The sequence below is a fragment of the Styela clava genome, chromosome 7, assembly GCF_964204865.1.
Source record: "Styela clava chromosome 7, kaStyClav1.hap1.2, whole genome shotgun sequence".
In the NCBI taxonomy this organism is placed as follows: domain Eukaryota; kingdom Metazoa; phylum Chordata; class Ascidiacea; order Stolidobranchia; family Styelidae; genus Styela; species Styela clava.
The window spans coordinates 9,602,710-9,624,789 of NC_135256.1; the positions used below are offsets into that span (position 1 = coordinate 9,602,710).

At 34.4% G+C, this 22,080-nt stretch overlaps 2 protein-coding genes and 2 long non-coding RNA genes across 5 annotated transcripts; 1 reads left to right on the top strand and 3 right to left on the bottom strand.

Annotated features, from left to right (window-relative positions):
- Nucleotides 1–336: 336 nt before the first annotated feature.
- On the bottom strand, nucleotides 337–5,155 carry LOC120329082 (uncharacterized). The gene is made up of 7 exons (XM_078114742.1): nucleotides 4,791–5,155; nucleotides 2,329–2,481; nucleotides 1,878–1,988; nucleotides 1,622–1,718; nucleotides 1,166–1,364; nucleotides 951–1,086; nucleotides 337–871 (listed from the first exon to the last, which is right to left on the bottom strand). The coding sequence occupies exons 1-7, from the start codon at nucleotides 4,873–4,875 to the stop codon at nucleotides 600–602; spliced, it is 1,053 nt and encodes a 350-aa protein (XP_077970868.1). The 5' UTR covers nucleotides 4,876–5,155; the 3' UTR covers nucleotides 337–599.
- A 5,024-nt stretch (nucleotides 5,156–10,179) lies between these two features.
- Nucleotides 10,180–13,893, bottom strand: LOC120329033 (uncharacterized). The gene is made up of 7 exons (XM_039395643.2): nucleotides 13,733–13,893; nucleotides 13,166–13,318; nucleotides 12,636–12,746; nucleotides 12,329–12,434; nucleotides 11,894–12,092; nucleotides 11,664–11,799; nucleotides 10,180–11,582 (listed from the first exon to the last, which is right to left on the bottom strand). Exons 1-7 carry the CDS (start codon nucleotides 13,812–13,814, stop codon nucleotides 10,489–10,491), a joined length of 1,881 nt encoding a protein of 626 aa, XP_039251577.2. The 5' UTR covers nucleotides 13,815–13,893; the 3' UTR covers nucleotides 10,180–10,488.
- A 938-nt stretch (nucleotides 13,894–14,831) lies between these two features.
- On the bottom strand, nucleotides 14,832–15,387 carry LOC144425226 (uncharacterized). The gene is made up of 3 exons (XR_013477388.1): nucleotides 15,377–15,387; nucleotides 15,217–15,301; nucleotides 14,832–14,854 (listed from the first exon to the last, which is right to left on the bottom strand). It is a non-coding gene; the product is annotated as an uncharacterized LOC144425226 (long non-coding RNA).
- A 1,600-nt stretch (nucleotides 15,388–16,987) lies between these two features.
- LOC144425225 (uncharacterized) lies at nucleotides 16,988–20,467 on the top strand. 2 transcript variants are annotated; one of them, XR_013477387.1, is made up of 3 exons: nucleotides 16,988–18,604; nucleotides 18,953–19,019; nucleotides 19,503–20,467. It is a non-coding gene; the product is annotated as an uncharacterized LOC144425225 (long non-coding RNA). The 2 variants fall into 2 exon arrangements; XR_013477386.1 differs by having other exon boundaries at nucleotides 16,988–18,581.
- The last annotated feature ends 1,613 nt before the right edge of the window (nucleotides 20,468–22,080 follow it).

Sequence of the window (22,080 nt, forward strand, 5' to 3'; positions counted from 1 at the left end):
ACCTAACTTGTTAAAATCGACCGGGATACCTTCGCACTTTTGTTTCAACTGCGAAGCACCTCCGCACTTATAATTTTTTTTAGAGTGAACACTGGTTCGAGCCCACCTTTCATCAAGATGATACTTGAACATTTTATTTCCCAGGTCTGTGTCGTCTGATCAATTCGAATTATTTCATTGAACACTGAGGCACCATTGAAAGATGGTTTATGGAAATTTCTGTCCCTTTCTTCCCCTTTGCCTTGGTGCCCTAAGCACATACTTTTATTGTTCAATAGTTAATCCAGCACTGCCAAGAACAGATCAATTCGAACAAGCAAAAAATATACATTTTTTTAGCAGTATTTATTATGCGATTACGAACTATAGCAATAAGTAAGTGAAAGCACAAATTTTTGAATAAGCAGTTTAAATCGAAATTTGAATATCAATCTTATGCATAAATTCATGAAGAGCAAGGTTGCTCTTTACATGTCCTTACTTCAACCAAAGGTTCTGTGCATCTGCTTTCATCCTCACTAATGCATTTCCTAGATCGGCGCTTTTGCCCAACTCCACATGTAACTGAACAGGACGAAAACAGGTCCCATTCAGTATAATTAAGACTTAAGAGATGGTCCAGAATACATTTTTGAGATCTCCGATTTAGAAAGATAACACAAATTAACCTCGCAACATCCGTCGAATCTTCCTTTAAGAGGAGCCAATATTGGAAAGGGGGTTGGTTTATACGGACAGTTACTGCTGGAAGCTAACTGAGGAACTGTTGGAGGACTGCATGGGCTTGATTTGACCCTGACAATTGAATAATAACAACCGGATCCGTATCTAAAACATCCATCAATCAACGAACATTCTCTGTAAGTAATATCTGAAAATACAAAAAAATATTATATAAATATTCTAAAAATATCGTGTATAAGAATTTGAAAAAATGGAAACTGGCTTACCTTTCCATCCGGCTAATTGGAAACTAACGTGAGAAACGTCAAAAAATGGAATAAGTTCGCAACCTTTTCGTTGGCTCATCAATAGTGAGAATTCTTTAAGAATGCAGTTTGTGAAGAAAGGATTCCATACTCGGTGCTGTAAATAGTGAATATTATTAGGTATCACATGGAAAACTAATTATTATAACTGTGAATTATATAGAACAAAGCGGTACCTCTTTCACGACTAATTGAGCTTTTTGTTGAAAAAGAGCATTTCTTATTGCTATATGACAAACTGGAACTTCTGGAAAAATACGTGGTCCAAAAACTTTTCGGAAATCAAACAATTCTTTGTCAAAATAACAACCAGGTTGTGATCTACAGAGATTAGGATCGGTGTCTAGTGCTGCATTGTCGACTGAACATGGGATTCTGGGAAAGATAAAAGTAAAATAATATAGTTTATACCTGTACAAGGTAATATGACTGTTTAACTTTCAAAAGCTTTGAATGTGTAAAATATCAGACAAATTATAGCTTCCGCATTTTCTTATTATCTACGGTCTTTAAGAAAGAGTCTTTTTTACGAAAAGTGAAGTATACATATTTAGCTCTTGCTACAAACAAGTTATGATAACTAAGACTGATGTTCTTGGGTAAAATTATCCTACCGATTAAACGTTTCTCACCTGATACAATAAGGAATATCAACTGGTGGATCAAGAACGTAAGGCTCATTCGGTGTTAGTTTACAACTTGCTGGAAATGGAATAATTTGAGGAAATGCTGTTGTAAAAAAAAATAGAATAATGAATTAAAAAAGTAAATTTCAAATTTTTTTTTATAAATATATCGTGCAGATATCATTATCATGCAGATGAAAATATTTTTTTAATTCCTCATCATTTTTTCTAAAAAGGCGACAAATTTTTATAATTTCTATACCTGGTGATGGTAAACGAAGAAATCTTGCGCTGTCTTTCTTCATTTTCATAGCTTTTTCATACAAATCATCAGTATCGTCGACATTTCCAGCCTTTGAAGCTTCTGCCGTAACTGAAAATTATAATAATGTGAACTTTCGACGACCTTATATACTGTAAATTAATGGAGTCTGTATTTCTTTCTTTGTCCCGAAAGTGCAATCTTTGTTTAATTAATACTCATGTTCATATTTAAGGTTTATGACTTTACATGAGACCAATCCAAAAACTTGGGAGATCGTTCGCGAACAAGCTATTGACATCTTGGAATATTTGATTTGCATCAGATTGAGCTATATTGGAACTCGTTGGTGACATTTAGCTTATAAAAAAGACCAATAACTATTAATGCCAAGATAACCAGAATAGAAACTAAATTTTAATTATGCTTTCAATTGCATTGATATGCTTACGTTTTTCTGCGTCAACTTGAGCGTAACAAACTGCACTTTCCCCTTCCTCAGTTTTACAACAATCTTCATGTTTGTGGCAATCATCAGCATCGACTGTTTCTGACACACCGTTCTTTGCAACAATGCATAGTTTTCTACTTTCGCTTCCGAGTCCTGTAAAATATAAAAAAAAATGAGTTCATATTTTGAAACTACATTAAATATCGGCGCATTTGGAAAGAATGTGCGACCAATTAACCAGGGTTAGTGAATGGAATATCAATAACGGAACAATCTTCCGTGAATGTTTTTCTAATCCCCGAGTGACAACTCAACTTTGTAAGAATGGACCAAGAGCGTACGGTATACAGTTTTTCACTGTTCTGTTCCAATTATCATAAATGTTTCGTATTTCATCCTATAGTCTGTTTCAAACACTTGTTGTAAGTTCATTATCGATAAGATGACCACAATGCAATATAAGACATTACAATTCCGTTTTTCTTCAGATGTGACTAATGCCTATCCAGGGTGTTCCAAGGTTGTCGGCTGCGGGGGCCACAAAATTATTGTTCGCGGGCCACAATACTGCCAAGAATAGGTAAACAGTGCAATACAAAGCAAACACTTTTATTGTGCAAACGCATTGATCAGTATCTTTCATTTATCAAGCTAACCCATGCATAAACCATCAAAAAAACTTACTAAAACCTGCAAAAAGTTTTCAATTTCTACAGTCTACATATACTGTAAGATTGCAAACTCTTCAAAACGGAAAAAAATGAAAGAATGCTTCCGCAAATGTAAGAACTTTCGAACTTCGATAAGATTTTCAATGCAAAATCTTAACTTTGGAAAATGCTTGTTGCTCACAAGGTTCTAAAATGCCGTTTAAAATTCAATTATTTTGTTAAGGGGTTTTCAGTTTCAAAAATAAAACAGACAAAAACACATTGTTGCTTACCGATTAATGTTCCTGAGTAAATTAAAATTACTTTCCTTAATTTAACTGCGAAACCCTTTTTAATTGGGTTTAAACAAGCCATGAATAAATCTGGATTTTACAGATAAATTATATATACTAAGGCTGTAGATTATACTTGACAAACATATTAATAAATTCGTGGTCGAACCCCATCCCTTTTGATATTTTTGGAAGGCTCAGAAAGACGCTGATAACGTGCGCGATTGCATTTTGTTAAAATTGCAAATTGTTTTCGTCAGCGTGACGTTTTTTTAAGATTGTAAACATCTTCACGTCGGTGTTTATACTCCTAAAATCACAAATTTCCCCCGGCTTATGCATGTGTTGTTCCACAAGGACGACGATTTTTTGTTCTCGTACGGAATTGTGAGTTCATTGTGAAAAACAATTTAGTATACTATAATCATCGGCAACGAGATGCCAAAAATAGACCCGCGACAGATTAAAAAAAATTTTTATACATTGTAAATCAAAAAATTTGGTGTTATGTTAGGTTTACTTTGGAAATCATACAATAGTCACTAAAATCGAAACACAGTCAACTGTGCGCGCGATGTCTACCGCCGGAGCCGCAGGCGCGTTTCTCGAGGTATATGACGACATTTTGAATACTTAATGAAAGTATATCAATTAATTATTATTGTAATAAAATTATATTCAACACAATTGAGCCAATAAACAAGGCATTTTAAATATGCCCGCATCCGCCATGGATTGCGAAATTGTAATTATTGAGATTTTCACGCCGACCTTGGGATTTTTATAAGGGCGATATCTTGCTTAAAAATAGTCTTGAGTGCTAAAAGAAGATTTAAAATAGTAATCTTTTATTTTAGTAATCGTAATAGTAATTTCGACTCACAAGCGAGTAACGATGAACACGATTAAACTATTATGACAATACATTTTGAATGCTCGCATCGGCCACGGATTTAATATTTCACGCAACAGAAAACTCGTTATCCATTGAATTTTTTTTTGACCTATACTGACCTAATTGCGAAGAAAGCTGCACGGGAATTTTCGATTCCAATTCTGAACCCTCTCCTCCTTTTTAAAAATCCTAGCTGCGCACCTGCTTATAGATAATGTCATATTTGAATTACCGCCTGTTTGCCATATTTCGACGTCAAATTTTATGAAGACTACTTCGAAAAGTTACAAAATTATCCGAGTCAATATTTTGATATGTTATCGAATAGCTCGCGGAGTCCCTACGTTTCTCTCACGAAGCCCTAAGGCTCTGTACGGAGCAGTTTGAGAACCTATGACCTACACAACTTGCCAAAAGTAACAATATGTCAAAAGATTTCTCTGGTTAATTTTATGACGAAACAACACGAAATGCAAATATTTTGATTACTCTCCGAAGGCTAAGCGGGCCACAGATATTGAAGCGACGGGACACATGTGACCCGGGTGCCTGGGTTTGGACCAGTAACGATTTATCGAAGGAAGATTGTGATATAGAAATAAAATTTTGAAAGAAAATTCATACCCATCAGTGGAGTACATTGCTTCTCAGCGGCAACAGCAATAATCACCATGCATAGAACTGCAACAAATAGTGTTCCAACTTTCATCTTCTGATATATGTTTTGTCTCGGTTTTGTTCGTTTAGTTCTCACTAGACATAGATTATAGATTAGTTCTCACTACACATAAATTGTTGATTAATAGGTCTGATTTGTTGCGCCTGACGAGAGTTTTGACTAACAAGAGTTTTGTGCCAAGTTTGTCAATCTGACGATAGACACCTACAGCAGAGAGTAGACGATTGAAAGAGTTTTATTGCAACATTCCGACAAGATATACAGAATACAATGTACACACAATTAGATCAATTCTTATTCTCAATCAAACAGCAAAACAATCTCACATTGAAATGCTATCAAGCTGTATTTATACGTTGATCAAACATCTAATTAATACTGGAAACGTGAGCTCGTGATTCACGTTATAAACAGAATTATTATCTTAATACGGGTGATTATGTACTTCGTACGGTTGAGAACTTGAATTTATTTATTATTTCCATTTTTTGTTCAAAGAAATTTTAATATAATAATAACAGGACGAAACATGTTTTTTGAAACCCAAAGGTATATAATTAGATTCCTACGAAAGTCTTTGTCAGAATTTTGAAAAATTTAACGTTGTTTTCATAAATTTTAACTCGTGTTTCGTTGGATAATGAGAAATTCAAATTGCGTCGTTACTTTTGAATTTTATGTTAAATTTAGCAAAGTTTGAGCACTGATTTATTACATATTCACTTAATACGATCAGTTAATTTTAAAGGTGAGTTATCACGCAAACATTTTTGTGGAAATTTCGATTTTATATATTTTTTTCAAGATTTTTGACGTTTACCACTTGCATAAAGTGAACTTAGTTTTCTATTTATGAATTTTTAAAAATGGTTTCAACGAAAATTGGCGCAATTCGGAAATAGCCTTTGATGACCTAGTACTGAAAACTCATTTTATTCATTTCACATCATTGTTTTCGTCGCTTTTACGAGAGAATATAATAAATACAGAACAAACGAAAGGAGCAAAATTGTTTCATTTTACAATATTAAATGCAGGTTGTTTCTGTGAACAGTAAAATTCATGAAAACTCTGAAAATAGGTTTTGAAGGGTTATTACACAATAAACTGCAAGGCAAATACAAGAAATAAATGCAGAGCGATTTACAAACAATACTTTCACTGTTGATAATAAATGAAGCACAACCGGTGTTAGCAAAACGATGTAATTTGCCAAACATGAGTTTACCTGGTGGCAATCACGCAATACTTTCTCCGATATTTTTCCGAATATTTTCTTTTCTTCAATAAGCTCTTGTTTGACTTCGAAAACACAAAGAATTCTCCATAAGACATATCTTTCAAGTTGTATTGAAGCGTTACAATTACTTTCATCGTATGAACCATCATTTTATTTATTTCTTTTGTCCACTGACTCTGCATCAGCAACAATACCCGTTCAACATTTGTATTGTGAGATGCCATAGCCGCAATTCTAGGTGGCAGACGGGATTTTTTGATCGTGGAAAATACTGCACCATTTTTATGAGCTGGCAGTGCAGTGAATTTTTTCTCATTCCACAAACATCTTCAAATTGCAAACTTGGGCAAAACATTTTGCATCGTCTCTATATTCATTCCTCTACCGATCAGATATTTTATACAACGTTCACATGACATATCTCTGAAAAAAATGATTTCGTGGATGAGCAATATCTAAATCTTTAAGATTTGTAGCAGAGATTCACCGTATTTAAAAATCCCTGACATTCAGGTACATTTAACATTTCTCCCTGGCGCAAATTTGACCACCAATTTCCCGGACATGTCCTCGAAAAACCTGACTTATGGCAACCCTAGACTAGAGAGAAGATGAGATTCCCAGTTCAATTCTATGTAATTTACAGAATGTGAGAAACGTTTGGGTTCATCCAGAAATAAAGTTGGCCTTTGCATATCAATGGATATATTTATACAGAAGCTGGTTTGAAACGAAATGCCTCGAATGACAAAGCATACCTTTTGAGGTCAGGGCAATAACACGAGGTATCAATTAATGAATTCGTGGTGAAACAATTATTGATTTCTTAATGAATAAATATGATGATGATTTGTAATCGTTTGCTGAAATAAATAAAAACTTGATTTGATAAAGTGCGTCAAGTATTTTTGTTCTGGGCTGTTGGCAGGAGTTTGCATGGGCTTCAACATAATTTTAGAGCTGGAACGGTCCTTCAAATTAGAGGTCTTCTTTTAGTTCAATGAAGACATCAGAATACGTTAGTTGAGAAAATTTAATCCATAGTTTTCTTCTCCGTAGTTTCTGTTTTGGGACACACTGACCACTGTGAATTCAGGAGTAACCACCTACTACTACTACTACACATCCGCTAGTGTTTGAAAGTATCGACAATATAACAAAAGTACTGGTTACAGATGATTTGAGACAAAAAAATAGCCTGGTATGCGTTCACTAGAGAATATATTACAGCAAAAGGTCCGGCACAGAGATCGGGTACATCTTGACCTCGATTCGTTAATCTGCTGTAATTTTTTAATATTGCAACGATGTTATTTGTAGATATTGTTATGTATTTAAAGCACTGCAGCATTTTACATATATACATATTTATTTACATATTTATCAAGGAGGTGAGGAATTCTGATAAAGACTTAATCCCATGGGATGGCGGACCACGGCCTCTTGTCCATTCGCTAGTTCATGTCGTTTAATTAAGGATTAGTAGACAGTTATTTTTTGCTTTATTTCCAGATACATGAACATGAGGTTACGTGAACTACCATACAGCCGCGAAGAGTCCAACAATTCTTTCACACATAATCATCCCATACGAGATTCGAACCTGCGAATACCACACAGGGTAATCACAGGTGCTGTAGGAAAGGTATTCCTAACGCTTAGCACGATGTGCTATAAAGCCGAGCCTCCTATGCTAATAAATTCCTTTTTGCTTCAATCCTACCAAGTGCTGGTTCGAGTATTAATATAATAGCATATTCCGCTTGTTATCTTGCTTTAAAAGTACAACAGCCCTAAAGTTTAATACAATCGCGTATTTTTTGTGCCAAAGACTCGTTTTACCTAGTTTTTTTGTGTTTTTTTTGCTTAACATTTTGTGTGTGTGTGTTGGTGAGCGGGCATATGATACCTCTCATGTTTTATACTTTTCCAATGTTTCTGCTCGCTCTTCATTTTTTTTGTATATATATTATCGAGTATCGATCTATCTAATTAGAGTAATACTGAATGTGACTGGTTTTGTTTGCTCTCCTAATCTATGATCATATTTTATTTATTTACTTCTATCAATCATCTTTCATTAATAGATGTTGTTTTGGTCCATGCATTTGAGCATTGCAAATATTTATGGGTTGTAGGTAGCCATAAACATCTCAGTGGAAGCTTCTGTCTTTGCATTCTAATAAGTTTTCATCTATACACAACCTTAACCGTGAGCCACTCTTTATAGTGGTTCACCCTTTCTCGTTTGCGGACTGGTAAAATTTCAAAACAACTAATTTTGCGGACTGGTGAACCTTCAAAATCAACTCAAAATGTCAAATACATAGAACATAATCAAACAAATGTAATTACGACAATTAAAATCAGACAATTCAATTTAATGAATATTTGGTTGCTGTCTTTCTTATATATATCATACTTGTTAAACGCCTTTCTAAAGAAGTTCTACAAAGCGAAGTGCAGCGTTGAATTTTACACGATCTTTGTATTTGGTAATGATGAGAGATAACATGGAAAGATTTTCTCACATAAATACAGGACTTTGTCACAGGATTTTCCTCTTTAAGAGAGATAGAAAAGTGTTACAACGGCGAAATATCAGTTTCTCCTTATGTCATGTTAAACCCACTAACTTTTTGCAGGTTCCTTTCGAAATAACTGAACTGACAGTCACAGGGTCCACCGGATGATGCCTTTTAGAGGCCATGAGCAATTATGATTTTGGTGTCCAATATAAAGAATGAAACTGATTGAAGTCATGTCTGCAAGATATTTTTTTGGAAAACAGTTTGTGAAAGTGTTGCCCCAGTCAGTCTCGATGACTCTTCTATTACATCAATTCTTACTATTTTTCTCGGGGACTCGCTGATATCTAGTTTCACTCAATGTGATATTTTTATCAATGGCGCCGAAATTACTCTTTTATTCCTTGCTATTTCTTGCTCGTCGGCATGCCTTCACTTTCTCGCCCACCTGTCTTGCCTGCTGGCCCTTCCCTACAACTCATTTCACCCTGTGGTGGGGTTCGGACCCACTCCCTCTCCCCCTCATACTTGGTCTGATGTTTGTCCGTGTATGATTCCCTTGCGCCACTGCTACTGATGGAGATTGGGTGGATCAGATTATTACTTACCAAAGTCACGCTTGGCAGCCCGCGACGAGGCTAATCAACCCGAAAAGTTACGCTAACATACGGATGCGTAGATAAAGAAGGTATTGATGACTCAATGTCATCTTGAACTATCGCGTGCGCTGCTTTAACTATTGAATGTGTGGATATCTAGTTTTCAATCGTTTTTCATTTTAGTTCACTTTTTCAAGAAAAGCGTATTTATGAAATCTTCGGCGAATGTTTGAATCATGTGAATATTTGTACAAATACTATCATATTCCGTTTTTTATCGTGGTTCATGTTAGTTTACCTTTTACAAGAAATATTAATATTATGCAATCATCGGCGACAAGACGCATAAGATAATTTAAAGGCATGAATCTGGAAACCAAATTTCTAACCGTCAGCGGAGGAATACTAAGACTTGAAAACGGTCATCTTTTTGATCATTTCTATCTCTTGGGTTAACTGACCGTCTTATATCTGGTTTACTGTTTCTGAATTCTCACAAACATCTCACAAAAAAATGTTCAAATTCAGGACCAGATCATACCTTTCGTGGCTCCAACCACTTATAATTTGGTTCTTTGTATATAAATATTAATAATTATAAAACTTGTGTTTTATGTTATCTGAAATTAAATATTTGAGTTTCCGTGTTCATTACTAATTGAGGGCCAAGTTACGAGTAATTGTCATGATTTTTTTTTTATATATTGGAACAGTTTCCATACTCACAAACATTGATACAGAGATTTAAGATGATACTTGACCGATTTTATTTTAACCGAGCCATTATCGAGGTCTGTGTTGTCTGACCAACTCGAATTATTTCATTAAATACATAGGTACCATTGAAATATGGTCTATGGAAATTTCTTTGGTACCTCTTTGCCTTGATGCCCTAAGCACGTGCTTATATTGCTCAATGGTTAATCGAGCACTGCCACGAACAGATCGATTCGAACAAAAAAAAATATACCGTTCGTTAGCAATATTTATTATGCGATTACTAACTATAGCAATAAATAAGAGAAAGCACAAATTTTAAATAAGCAGTTCGAATCGAAATTTGAATATCAATCGTATGCATAAACTCATTTTAATTCTCAGGGAACATTTTGAGCATAGGCATGTATTCGTTTTCGCTAAAGTACCAAGACATTATATTCCAAGTCAATTGAAAGTATATATAACATTTGATTGTGGAGTGGTTGAATGAAAGAAGCATTTTCAGTGGTAAGGAGTCCACGGGCCGACTGGAATAACATATTCGCAAGCTTGTTCGTTAATATTTGCAAGCTTGTTCATTACAACTTCTTACTTCTTCAGATTCTCCAAGACAAAATGCACCAGCTGGTCTGCAAACTCTTCTTCTTGTTTGAATTCCTCCTGGATAGCAAGTGCTGGGGCATGGACTGTATTGACCCCACTGACTCCATGAAGCGCAAGGTTGGTCTTTGCATCTGCTTACTTCAACCAAAGGTTTTGTACATTTGCTTTTATCCTCACTAATGCATTTCCTGTAGCGACGCTTTTGCCCAACACCACATGTTGCTGAACAGGACGAAAACAGGCTCCATTCGGTATAATAATGAGATGGACCAGAATGCATTTTTAAGATGTCAGATTTAGGGAGATAACACAAATTAATCTCGCAACATCCGTCGAATCTTCCCTTGAGTGGAGCAAATCTTGGGACGTGGAATGGTTTGTACGGACAGTAGCTGTTGGAAGGTAACTGAGGAACAGTTGGAGGACTGCATGGTCTTGCTCCGTATGGCCTGAAAATGTGACCGCATGCTTCACTTTTACCTGGAATCATATGCATAGACGACAAAGAAGAGAATGATTCTGATGGTGTAGCAAATGGATTTGAATTTTTTGGAGGGGTAAATGGGGATGGACCTGTTGGAACAGAAAATGAATTACCAGATGGTAATTCGAATGGATTGTTTTCCTTCGGAGGAGTCGAGGGTTTTGAATTCTCCTTATCATCTGTGTTTTCATAATTGGTAATTTTGTCATCAATATTGTAAGCACCAATCTCTCCTTTCTCCACTCCGGCCCAGTAATCCCAGTGCTTATCAACAGTCATACCTTCACCGACAGCGAAAAGATTTTTATAATAATTAGTTGTGACCGAAGAATCAACAGTGCATCCAGCACTGAGACATTGATGATAACTCAGAAGTATGCGAACGGGAGAACTTGTATCAAATATCTGGCATCTAGGTCTTCCGTAAATGATCTCATGCTTGTTGAATCCAACATGACGTTGACCTGATTTGACCCTGACATTTGAAATGTCAACTGAATAAAAACAACCGTACCCGTATCTAAAACATCCATCAATCAAAGAACATTCTCTGGGATTAATATCTGAAAATACAAAAGAGTATATTATATAAATATTCTGAAAATATCGTGTATAAGAATATGAAAAATAGAAACTTGGCTTACCTTTCCATCCGGCCAATTTTGGACTAACGTGAAAAACGTCAAGAATTGGAAGAAGTTCACAACCTTTTGGTGTTTTCATCTCCAATTGGAACTCTTGCAGAATGCAGTTTGTGAAGTAAGGATTCCATATTCCGTGCTATGAATAGTAAATAATAATATATCATATACCATGTAAAAAATGACAATAAAATGATTGTAATTGCGACCTATAAAATATAACATATTTGTACCTCCTTCACGACTAATTGAGCTTTTTGTTGGAAAACTGCATTTCTTATTGCCATATGACAAACTGGAACTCCTGGTAGAACGCTTGGTCCAAAAGCTTCTCGGAAATCAAACAATTCTTTGTCAAAATAACAACCAGGTTGTGAACCACAGAGATGGTGATCGGTGTCTAATTCTGCATTGTCGACTGAACATGGGATTCTGGTGAATGTAAAAGTAAAATAATATAGTTTATACTTGTACAAGGTAATATGACTGTTCAACTTTCGAAAGCTTTAAATGTGTAAAATATCAGACAAATTATAGTTTCCGCATTTTCTTATTATCGTTACGATAGAGTCTTTTACGAAAAGTAAGGGATACAGTTTCAAACAAGGTATGATAACAAAGACCGATAATCTTGGGTAATAGTATTCTACCGATTTAACTTTTCTCACCTGACACAATAGGGAACATCAACTGGTGGATCAAGAACGTAAGGTTCATTCCTTTGTGGATTACAACTTGCTGGAAATGGAGTCGGTTGAGGACATCCAGGAAATCCTGTTGTAAAAAAATAGAATAATGAATTAAAAAAGTAAAAATGTATTTATTTTAAAATCTATTATGCAGAATAAAATAATCCGAAGCAGTTTGATAAGATATTTGCTTATTTTCTATTGTGCCAGCCTCATACATAAAGAAAATATTTTTCTAATTCTTCATTAATTTTTCAAAAATGTGACAAAACATTTTTATTTCTACCTGGTGGTCGTAAGTGAAGAAATCTTGCGCTGTCTTTCTTCATTTTCATAGCTTTTTTAAACAGATCATCAGTATCGTCGACATTACCAGCCTTTGAAGCTGCTGCCGTAACTGAAAATTAGAATATATACCATAAGACGACTTTATATGATGTAAATTTATAGAGTATGCATTATCATTTTCATGCTGGAAGAGCAATGTCTGTTTAATTAATTTCATATTTCTCGTTTTTTTAGTTTTTTTTAAGTTTTACAAGTTTATATGAGATCAATCGAAAAACTTGGGAAAACCAACCGTCTATATTCACACCTGGATAAGGTTAGTTGATATAAACTAGTTGTGAAAAAAACTAGCTATCAACATCTTGAAAGATTTGCATCAGAATGAGCTAGATTGGATCGTTGATGATACTTTGGTTATAAATAAAATTAACTAATGAAAAATTGCCAAGATAAACGGAATTTTGATTCTATTATTTGAATCCAGATATCTGTAAAATTATTATGGAATAATTGCATTGATATACTTACGTTTTTCTGTATCAGGTTGAGCGTAACAAACTGCTGTTTCTCCTTCACCGATTTTACAACAATCTTTATGTTTGTGACAATCATCAGCATCGACTGTTTCTGAAACACCGTCCTTTACAACAGTGCATAATAATCCTCCTTCGCTTCCGAGTCCTGTAAATTATATAAAATCAGTTCAAGTTTTGAAACTACATCAAAATATGGGCGCATATGGAAATAATGTGCGACCAAACAACCAGGGTTAGTAAATGGAATAGCAAAGACGGAACAATCTTCCATGAATATTTTTTTTATCGCCGAGTGACAATTCAACTTAGTAAAAATGGACTAACACTAGGAGCGTATGATATTCAGTTGTTTGCTGTTCTAGTCGAATTATCGTAAATGTTTCGCATTACATTGTATAGTCTGTTTTAAACACTTGTTCATTATCAACACGATGCTCCACCGCAAAGCAATAGAAGGCATTACAATTCCGTTTTTCTTCACATTTGACCACTGCCTACAGAATCGACTTATCAAAGGAAGATTATGATAAGGAATAAAAGTTTAAAAAAAAATTCATACCCATCAGTGGAGTACATTGCTTCTCAGCGGCAACAGCAATCACCACGCATAGAACTGCAACAAAAAATGTTCCAACTTTCATCTTCTGATATATGTTTCGTCTCAGTTTTATTTGACGATTCCAAATAGATCTAAATTTTAAATTTCAAATTTGTTTCAATTTGAATCTGATTCTCTGAAGAATCGACTCAGTATTTATACCTGAAATGTGCCGCCCAGGGGCAAATTTCGTATGTTCATATCAGTATTTTTCACTTTCATTGAGCTTGAATCATCGATGCTGGGCATTTGTTAAAATGTAGGATTAATGTGTCAGAATTTCGATTTCACACAAATAAAATACGCGCTAATTAAATATCATCCATATGCTAATTATAATGAATCTTACGAGTTTGTATCAGTGGATATTTTCGTAAACTTTACCTAATTTTCGTTATTAATTATCTTCACACAATTTTTCGTTATTTTTGTTATATTTAAAGTAGCAATACGAAATACTTTATGTGTGTCTCGTGTTTCGTTATATGGTGAATAATTCAAATTCCGTCGTTACTTCTAATTTTCATGTTAAATTTAGCAAAGTTTCAGCACTGATTCATTACATATTCACTTCATACGATTAGTAACTTTTTGGTTGAATTTTCCAGTCTCGCCCTGTACTACGTGAGCCAAGATATATTATGTCATTTACATTCGAAATGATCTCACAAAACATGTATAATATATTTCTGTTGATCAAATATCATTTCAGAAATAAGGTGAAATTGCGACTTCTATTTTAGTGAACTTACTAGTATAGACTTTAGCGTTAGATTTTCCTAACCAGTCCGGCTGTTAACAATGTATTATGTGTTCCGAAGCTTCTTGCAAAAAAAGGGGATGATTTAATCTTTTACTATTCGAAATCTGTGGGTTTGTGGATCTAAGTTTTTAAAAAATTCTTCAAGTAGTATAATTTAGATATTTCACATCGGCCATGACAATGACCACTTGATTGAAAATAGGATCTCGGTTTATGAAATACCGTGTACTTATCAGTCTGTCAAATCCTACCTTATTTTTCCTATCCTAGGCGGTAAACTTTTTATGAGTATATTTCCGCAAATCACTCCAAATGTGAGTCTAGAAAAGCAAGCACTCATTTGAAAAGTACCAAAAAGTCGGCTATTCCTACACAATTATTGACAAATTGAGATTGTAGGCTTGACGATTTTATCTTAGATCTTTAATCTACGGCACCAAAATGGTCCAACGCTCTAACAATCAGGCTATTACGTCATAGACTTGAAATGAATAGGTTCCGAAATTAGGTCCTATCAATAAAAGTATTCGAAATATTACGGGAATTTTACAATAACTCTATTTAGTGTCTATTTAGTTTTGAATTATTGCGTCTGGGCATGAATGCTCGGTCTTTTACTTCTAAACTGACCGAAATTGTCTCATACCATGTATCGATAAAAAAAAATATTCCATAAAAATACCCGGTTTCGATCGAAAGATGACCAGGTTTCAGTCTTCGATCAAAAGATTAGTTAATTTCATTTTGATCAACGGGTAAGCCGTAAACTGATAAAATGCAGAGTAAACACATATTGGAGACGTCATAGAATTTCTTGTTTCAATGCGTAATAATTGCGCTACCTGCATTAATGTTGGTGATGTAATAATTGAAATTCACCTGACCACTCGCGAATGTTTTCACATGACGAACTTTCAAGCATGCTTGTTAATATTGACTCGTCACCGCAATTTTAGGTTTTAAGAAACATATTTTAATTAAGTTTCCAAATTTTCTTTTCAATCAAATAACTTAGTTATCAGTTACCAAGTCTTCGAAAGAATTTTATTTCAGTTGAGGTGATCAAAAAATAGCCACGAAAGAGAAAAGATACAATAATCAAATTAGCTGTTTGGGTGGAAATACCGCAATTAACCTAATATTCAATATATGATTTCTTTCTTGATTATCAGTTATGATGTAATACCAAATTGAAAAAGAAAAGGCAATTTCATACAGCTATCTCAAAATCGCGGAATACAAAATGACGTAAATTCTAATGGGATTACCGATATCATGTTTTGTGACACTAATTCAAAAAAGCGAAAATTGTCTAATATTTCGATACCAGTATTATTTATGGATTTTTAGGAAAATTTTTATGAACTCGTCGTTGTTGGAATTTGTTATTTTCTGGTGATAATGATGATTTAAACGCACTGAACACCTTTGTATTTTAATTGAAAATTCACATACACTTTCGCTAGTACTCCAACCCATTTTAAAAAATGTTCTACTTTTGATTCCCTTGTCTTCATAGTAATTCAAATATTGATTTAAAAGTAGCTGATATTGACAATTTTAATATGAAACGTAAATTAATTGCTTCTACATCCTATTCCATGTCTTTTTTTAATTAATCAATTTTTTTTTTATTCATTTACACATTTATTGTCGTAACAGGGCTTTGACGGGAAAAACACAATACAGATTAGAATCAACTAAATTTGAAAAGATAGAATATTTCCATGTGAGCATGTCTCGACATAATACTGATGTCCTATTGAAATGCATTGCATAGTACATGTGCATGCTGTGCTTAAAATGGAGAATCTTTTTCATGCAATGATTTTAGCCCGTAAACATTGTGTCACATTGCTCTGAAAGAAATTCCCCTATGCTTTAGTCTTATTCTCAATAATTTACATAAATAGCAAAGATTCATTTTCTGGAATCTTGAATGTCCCAAAATATCCCAATCAATTATATCTGTTATCACTAGATAGATTAAAACACTGCTTTACAAAAAATATGAAACTTATGAATAAGATTGTAAAATTTTTTTGTTTCATATGCCCATGTTAGAGCCAGTATATTTGGAAAGCAAAGCCGGGCCAGAACCTATCTATACTGTTCTGTATTTCTATTGTATCCTACTATTTGTTTCCGAAACAAATATGATCATCATTTAATTCTAAAAATAGACATCTAGACAAACCTAATGAGTTGTTGTCTCTCAATAAGTCACAATGACGTAATTTTAAGCGCGTCATTTTGCGTAGAAACGTAGGTTTGCCCAAGGCCAATTTTAAGGACACTTACTCATACAAATTATGTCATTGATTACCGTTCACTCAATTATAAAATATTTCATACGAATTAGATTCTTAAATTAGATGGAAACACATGCAGAATATCCCATTACGCCAAGGATGAGAAGGCATTATTTTCTGTCATTAAAAAGAAGAAAGTGGGTTTTGGATTCAATTAATGTCTGGGTCAATATAAAACTTGTGGTTGCATGTTGGAAACGGAGTGTATTGACCGTTTTGTTGTTGTTGGCGATGGTATTCTTGTTTTATTATTGTTGTTGTGAAATAATCGCTTTTCTCTTTAAATCATCGAACCAATTGCTTTAAAACTTTCAGGTACTTCTATTTATATCCTGAATTTTTGTGGGCTCCATGAAATTTATTTTCGTGCGATGATGTCATAAAAACTTTTGCGCACCTTGCGACAGTTTCGCGTTTGCGTTGGTTGCTTTCGGGGTGATCGGAAGAAGTGGTGAAAACTGCAGTGTCGGGAGTCTAATGAGAAAGATTGCATACTCATACAACTTCGTTTAGAGCTTAGAAGAGCCGACTTTTTCAGCGTATACCGACTTTTCTGTCACGTAAAATATTCAATTCTTTCCAGCTACGAGAATCTAAAATTTCCTTCTATATTAATATGATTGTGTCCAACGTAACTCGCAGTTGCGTCTTCTTTGGACAAAATAAAAACATTAATTACTTTTTTAAAATACCACGTCAATCTGTTGACATAAAACATGAGATAAATGTTGACATGAAACTGTAGTTTTGATACTTATTTTTGCGCTCTTGCGAATTCGTTATCACCGTTACAAAAATCTCAAGATATGTAATAAAATACCGCAGAGTACAAATGTAAATAAAATGAATATGTATTCATGGCCTCGAAATCCCCGCAAAACGACGGATAATAATGATTGTTCTATAGTGCAAAGTCATCAATTCATGACCGATACGGGTATATTTAAAATACCTTGCTTTATTAATTTAATTGTCTTCAATTTTAACCTGTGGTTGCGTCGACAAATAGAGGAATCAATACTCTAAATTTCTAAAAAACCACGGCAATCCGCCGACTTAAAAATTGGTGGTAAACTGCCGAATATCTAGATTTGGTGAGTATTTTCGCCATTTTGCGAATTCGATAGTTCTGAGCGTACTTGCAACACTGAGCTCCGCTCTATCGCAAAGCTGCAACTCAAAATATTGGGCACGTAGTGGTCATATGGATCGTTTTGGTATTTTTGTTGTTGTTATTTTACATAGTTATGAAAAAGTCGCCTTTCTCTTTGATTACTAGACCAATTGCATTGAAATTTTCAGTGGTTAAAGATGGAAGTACTATCACGCTCACTCAATTCAAGTGAAGACAACTCACTTCATGAGATTAAAAGAATATTACACGCCGTAACAAGGTGTACGAAGAACAATCGAGAAACTTAGTAGTTCAATAATATTCGGGTGACGGTACGGTTGAAATCAGTATATGAAAAACTGCTCCGTAGCAGGAAGTCTTAAAGGAAAATCTTCGTTAAAACGAAACATATCGAGTTGTTATAATATACTTTTTTTCAGTTTTGCCCTGTGCCTCAAGACTGAGGTAATAACAAATAACTTGAACCATAAGTGGAAAGAATTCGAATATCTGTTGGCACTTTATGTGGCAAAAATCTCGACTGAAAAATCCAAATAGAAGGGATCGTTATACAAGGCAAGCATTGTAAAGCAAGGGATATCAAAGTGTTTATATGTGCAAGTATGGTCTACTATACAGATTACGTGAGTTTTGCTCCAAAAGGCAATTATTTAAGTTGATAAGTTAAAACGTCTCATAGCTAAAGGACGGTTGTTTTATTTTTTGATATTTTTCAATCTCAGATTTACTATTTTTCTGCCTGCGATTAGTCAAAATGCTTTTTTATTTCACACTGACTAAACACTTGGAAAAAATAATTATGGGTTCTCATTTTATAATGATTTAACGGAACAAACTGTTCTGCCATCGCCGCGATAGTTACACTAAAGTTTTATGAGTAAACTAAAGAAATTGTTAAATCATCGTTTGTAAAATTATTTGAATGAATTATGTAATATGTATTTACGCCCCGACCTTTTTTCATGTTTTAGCCACAGTCTTATCGGAGTATTCAGAACGCGTTTGGAAGAACTCAGAGTCGATCATAGTACATACGGGGTGATATATTTTTAAATAGTTTATTCTTTCGATTTTCAATAAAAAGCAAAAATAATGAAAATATATTTATTCAAATTTAGCTTTGAATAAATACAAATGAAGTTATTCTACGAAATTGTCAAAGTCTCGATTGAAAACTCAGTCTAGAACAGTGGTTCTCAACCATTTTTTCTCGCGCGCTCCACCTTCGCTGCACAAACATGCCGTGAGGCAAAAACTTTCTTATGCGAGCGAAAACCTGTAAAAAAAATTAAAAAATTTTTTTTCAAAATAGACAGCTCCACTTTATAATTAAAATGAGAATGGCCACTCAGTGACAAAAATAACATCATCATTCATTACTACCATACAATCAAATTGACCTAATAAATGTATTATCTCGAAACTTTTTTAATAGGTTTATAACCCTCCTGAAAATGCTTTCGGTTTTAAATATAGCCGTTCAAGATCAGTAAATATGTGGATAATATTTTTTTTCAACAGCTCTTTTCTGAGAAAGGAAAGAAAGGAATTTCTGATACTCTTAAATTGGAATGCAAAACATTCGACAAACTAAGCAATGCAAATGAATAAATTTTGGAAAGTTCGAGCAATGGCAATTGGTGCTTGATCTTACATGAAAATATATCAAGATATTTGAGTATCGCTCTCTTGTGTATGGATCGAATAACTCAAATGGTACCAATGGTAAAGTATAGGAAGGATTTTTCGCGGGTCAAGGGTCGGGAAACATCCATTACCCTAGAATTATGCAACAACAGATTGTACAAGTAAAATTTTACAAGATTGTACATGCAAATGAAAGAAAATCGGTTATCAATTAAATAAACGTGACAGAAAAGTTGCCACTTTTTCCTGATTAATCATGTTATGCATTCATAAATCAGCACTTCCCTTCTAAAACACATGAGTTTCTACGTGTTTGCCTATTGAGCTAGACCTCGATTCTTCAGAGGTTTGACCTGCAATCGATAAATCTTTTTCATCGGGAGTTGATGTTGCTAGAACTGACAGACATTTGAGGACAAACTGTGACCAAATAGGAGAACTCATGTACCTCTGATTTCTCTGATTAGGTTCGTAGTTTCGAATCCTTTGGGGATAATTATGTGTGAGTACATTGCCGGGTTCCTTGCCCGTTTCACCTCCGGGAGTCCACAACACGAGGCACGCGTGCCAAATTTGTCACGCCATACGCTCAAACGTGGCACGCGAATGGTTTTTTAAAAAAAAAAAATTTATGACTTACATTAAAATATTATGCTTCTATCAAAATCAGCAGTTTTTCAGGACATTAAATTGTTTCAATAAATTGAATGAATAGATATTCGTTATTAGGTATTATTATTGAAATTTGTTTGATGTGTGTTCTACGGGAGTTTATTTACAAAGGTTGTTTCCCTGAGCATCGACTTCCTTGTTTACTTCGTGACAGATTTTAAGGCGTGGTCGTTTTCATTACATCGTTTTCGCGTTTTTGAATTCTATTCTTTAGTTTTCAGTTGTGTTACGGATATGAAAATATATATAAAATATTTCAATGATCACTTTGTCTTCTTAGAAGTTTCAGTTCAATTGCAGTAATCGAAAATTAGTGTAGATATATATACCGGTAGCTGTGATAGGCTAAAATTCAGATTGTTGAATGCTATGAATCCGAATGATGGCTTGGAACAAATATCCCATTTTACAAGCGCCTCGCGTAACCACTCTTAAAATAAGCACCGAAAATTTTGCAATGGTATATTATAGGAATAATTTTACGGGGGTCAGAGGTCGGGGAGAAGTCTATACCAACGATTGTGCGTGGCACGCGACAAGATTATTTTGAAAAATTTGGCCCGTGTCCTCATTCGAGTGCACCCCTGATGTCCTAACCGCTGGTCGGTTGCAGCTTCCACCACCATCAAGTATATGCATCTAAAACAAATAACTATCTAACTAATACCATACCCTTCTTGGATTGGTGACCGGGAGAAAAGCCGGGTACGCCATATAATTAAGCCGTCCAATCGGGTTTCGCGTCAGGGATGAATATATAAAAAATATCCTAAGTCGATCAATATTAGTAGACTTACATTGTATGAAATGGTTTGGCACACTTGTGACTTTATCCGAAACACACAGGTTTTTCTAAACCAGTGGAGTCATACGCATCTGAAATAATTTCGACAAAATATATGACATATTTTTATTAAGTCAAAACGTGATACCTCGTCGAATTTCAGTTTACCTTTGCTATGACGTGATAATATCCATTTCGAAAGACGAAGCAACGCCGCACACAAGACCCCGCGTAGAAGTTTTGAATGCACCGATGCCGAATATTGCTGAAGATAAAATAAATACCATCTTGCTATAATATATACCGCAAGAAGATCATTGAACAAATTTCCGTTTTCCAACTGTTTGTACCTTATTTGGATATGCGATATCGGTTCATTACTCAGGAATTACAAACACTATTTTCTAATAAATTTCAAAATCCAAACAATGTATTACAATATCCCTACAACAAAAAAATCCTTCATAAAATAATTGAATATAAGTTAGGGTATGGGATACACATATATAATAGCGGAGAGAAACATTACTATTAAACATGTTCTAGCGTTGAAACTAACACTTTCTATAAAAGTGATATATTATTTGCTTGAGACACACATATCAATACAAAACAAACTTAAGGCTGAACTATAACAAATCATGTTTAAACTTGCAACAAAGCACGCGATAACGCCACGCTGAAATAAGAGTCGTGAGTGGCAAAACCAATGAATCCTGACTATATTGTGATACCGTAACCGTATGTGATTTCATTTGCAGCGGTTTTGGCAGAAACCTTACGCGACTAGAAATACATTGAAGCACAGTGCTTGTATATAAACCGGATTTCATATTATGTTTTGAGTTAAGATATTCATACAACTACAGACAAATGATTGAATTAAGCTTTCAAATTCCAATTTATGGCAAAATTTTCACAAAGGAAATAGACATGAGGGTATTTTTCGTAGAGGATATGTAGGATAATCAAAAAATCTATTTATTTATCCCATCT

Coding starts and splice junctions, on each gene's coding strand:
- LOC120329082 (XM_078114742.1), bottom strand. CDS start 4,875: ATGAAAGTTGGAACACTATTTGTTGCAGTTCTATGCATGGTGATTATT. Junction 2,482..4,790: donor GCAATGTACTCCACTGATGG/GTATGAATTTTC, acceptor TATATTTTACAG/GACTCGGAAGCGAAAGTAGA. Junction 1,365..1,621: donor GATATTCCTTATTGTATCAG/GTGAGAAACGTT, acceptor TATCTTTCCCAG/AATCCCATGTTCAGTCGACA.
- LOC120329033 (XM_039395643.2), bottom strand. CDS start 13,814: ATGAAAGTTGGAACATTTTTTGTTGCAGTTCTATGCGTGGTGATTGCT. Junction 13,319..13,732: donor GCAATGTACTCCACTGATGG/GTATGAATTTTT, acceptor TATAATTTACAG/GACTCGGAAGCGAAGGAGGA. Junction 12,747..13,165: donor TCAACCTGATACAGAAAAAC/GTAAGTATATCA, acceptor TCTAATTTTCAG/TTACGGCAGCAGCTTCAAAG.